Below are 2,570 nucleotides of genomic sequence, written 5' to 3'. Positions count from 1 at the left end.
CACGCTGGGCAATGCAAACAAAACAATTGCACGCTATGATTTACAACGTCAACCCAATGTAAAATTGTAGCAGATAAATCTCAATGGGAGCAACAAATAAATTAAAATTACAGCCGTCCACTTTACAGCGCAGCACCAACGTGAAATGGCACCATGTAAGAATGACATAAGCGCTTCCAGGATGCAATTTTACATCCTACCCGACAGCATTCCAAGGAGGGCAATGGCCAAAAATTGGGAAAACAGACACAAAAGAGACAACAAGTAACTCAACTTGTAACATCAAGCACGCAGGAAATAGACCACAAGTAGCAGGAAAAGAAAACAACCAAAAGCAAAAGCGGGGAGGGGAGAGGAAAAAGTCCCAAAAAAGCCTCCAAGTTAAGTCCTCAACTTGAATCCCAATCAACATTGGCACGTAGGAATGGAAAGACAACCGGGTGGTAAAACCCTTAAGCACCACGGGCCTTCCTAGCATTAACTCCCTTCTTTGGCTTGTTCAAGTCCACCTTAGCCGCCTGCTCGTACCAATACGAAACAATCTTGCTTGCGGTTGACAAGAGCTCCTTCTTGGGCAATTTATCGGTCGCCTTATTAGTTGCCCGGACACGCTTGTTTCCAGTAGCAGGCGCCAATGCGGGGATAGAAGCTGCCGGCTGAGCATCTGAGGTCAAGCCAGGAGTGTCTAAGTCAAGGCAAAAAAAAAAAAATCAGCAATCCCATCCTCATTTAGTTCGCTTCTTGCTAATCAAAGGGGATAAAGAAATCACGTTACCTGTCTTGGGATCGTGACCCGGCGTCCACTGATGATCTCTCCAATAAGCCTCGGATCGTGCCTGAATGCGCTCAGAATTAGCATCTTCCAAAGGCTCCGACTTGAAAGTGATCGAGGTCTGGAATCGTGTGGCCTTCTTGGGACGGCCAGCCTTGGCCTTTACTGGGAGAATACCAACCTCTGTCACCTGGGCAGGCGCAGATGCGGCCACGACCTTAATGGGACGGAAACGCTTGGCTGGGGGTTCCTCAAACGTTGCAGCAGGGCTGGCTGATGAGGTTCCGGCGATACTGGGACGGACACGCTTGGCTGGGGCCATCTTGACCGCCGGAGGCGGGGCAGAAGCAGATAGAAATGTCGCAGCGGGGGTAGCCGATGGGGTTCCAGACTTACGGGGTCGGCCACGCTTGGCTGGGGCATACTGCAGCTTCGGAGCCGGAGCGGAACCGGATATGTCTGATGTCGCAGCCGGGACAACAGCTGCCGAGGATTCTGTTTGACTTGCTGGGGTAATCCCAGTCTCCGTCGCTATGGTGGGAGAGGTTAACGGTTTTGCCGTCGTTACTGCGCGTCAAATACGAATCTTCAAAGGTTCAACTGGTTTCTCCACATTGACTGTAGGCATTTCATCTATTGTTACAAGGAAATTTATGGGCATCAGAGAAATGGAGCATGAAAGAAAGGAAATTTGAGCTCTTTAAAGCCTTACCTGATTGGGTAGGCACCTCACCATTATAGCACACTTTCAACAGCGACTTCATCCTCGTAAATGGGATATTAATGGAGGATCGAGGGTTGTCCTTCAAAATTTGTGTGGTACCCTTATCAACAAAGGCAGCCTCCTCCGGGGTCCAATAGCGCGAGTAAATTAGCCAGCTCGTGTGTTCCTGAGATCCGCTGATACTACCGGGAATGGCGTCCACCATATAAGCGCGTCCGGCATTCAGTCGGTCGTCATGCCTCCACACCCCCATTAATCCATTAACATGACGTAAAACTTTTCCCCAATAATGGGAATAGCCAAAAAATCCGCGAGATATTAGAGTATACTCCTCGCCAAACACCGTGATCTTGAAAGGCTAGTCCATCTTGCTCATGAACTCGTGCTGGTCGTCTTCTTCGAGTAACATTGCTGTTTCAATGTGGAAATGTAGATGCGCAGGTGGCTTAGATTCCGGAGTTTGAATGACCGATAGTTCTTCTAATTTCTGAGGTTGACTTAAGGCTGGTGATTCTATCTTCTTCGCTTTACGAGTGCCTTTCTTTGTTGGATTGACACGACATTCTGGACAGTGTAGACCGCTAGACCCGGCAAGACCATCGGTTGACCAAAGTGTAATGAGCTTTGCGGGGTCGGTACGACTAAGTCCATTGGCATCAAACATCGAATGGGAAATTCTCAGGACAGTCAACAATTGATTGGCTCTGGGATGATTGACTTGGCAATTGTGGCGAGGACAGGTGAAGACGCGATGCTCATCCAACAGAAAAAGGTTTCGCAAGGCTTTGCATGCGTTCTTGCTTGGATCCAGGACACTTTCAATAAAAAGATCGCAAGAGGCGTACTTCCCAGGTCTGAACGAGTCTGGGCGAAGCGCCTCAATGGCGTCAAATAAGCTCTTCAATCCAGCAGTAAGCATCTTTCCCAGTGAAGTACTATCAGTCATCTCGTGAGTCGAACGCGTTGAAAAATGTTCAATGACCAAGTTGAATAAATCAGTTGGCTTCCCCCCCGGTTGGGCAAGCCACAGCGGACTGAAGATGGCGTACAAAGACTCGAGTGCGGCTGACAACC

The 2,570-nt window shown here is 48.9% G+C and overlaps 1 protein-coding gene across 1 annotated transcript; it reads right to left on the bottom strand.

The window, feature by feature from the left end:
- Positions 1-452: 452 nt before the first annotated feature.
- Positions 453-1,094, bottom strand: PtA15_9A252 (uncharacterized protein; the record flags this gene model as incomplete). The annotated part of the gene is made up of 2 exons (XM_053172442.1): positions 453-685; positions 776-1,094. The coding sequence occupies 2 exons, from the start codon at positions 1,092-1,094 to the stop codon at positions 453-455; spliced, it is 552 nt and encodes a 183-aa protein (XP_053023682.1).
- Between the last annotated feature and the right edge of the window lie 1,476 nt (positions 1,095-2,570).

Source organism: Puccinia triticina, chromosome 9A, assembly GCF_026914185.1.
Source record: "Puccinia triticina chromosome 9A, complete sequence".
In the NCBI taxonomy this organism is placed as follows: Eukaryota; Fungi; Basidiomycota; class Pucciniomycetes; order Pucciniales; family Pucciniaceae; genus Puccinia; species Puccinia triticina.
The sequence above is the reverse complement of the archived record's forward strand: the minus strand, read 5'-3'. Positions and strand labels throughout refer to the sequence as shown.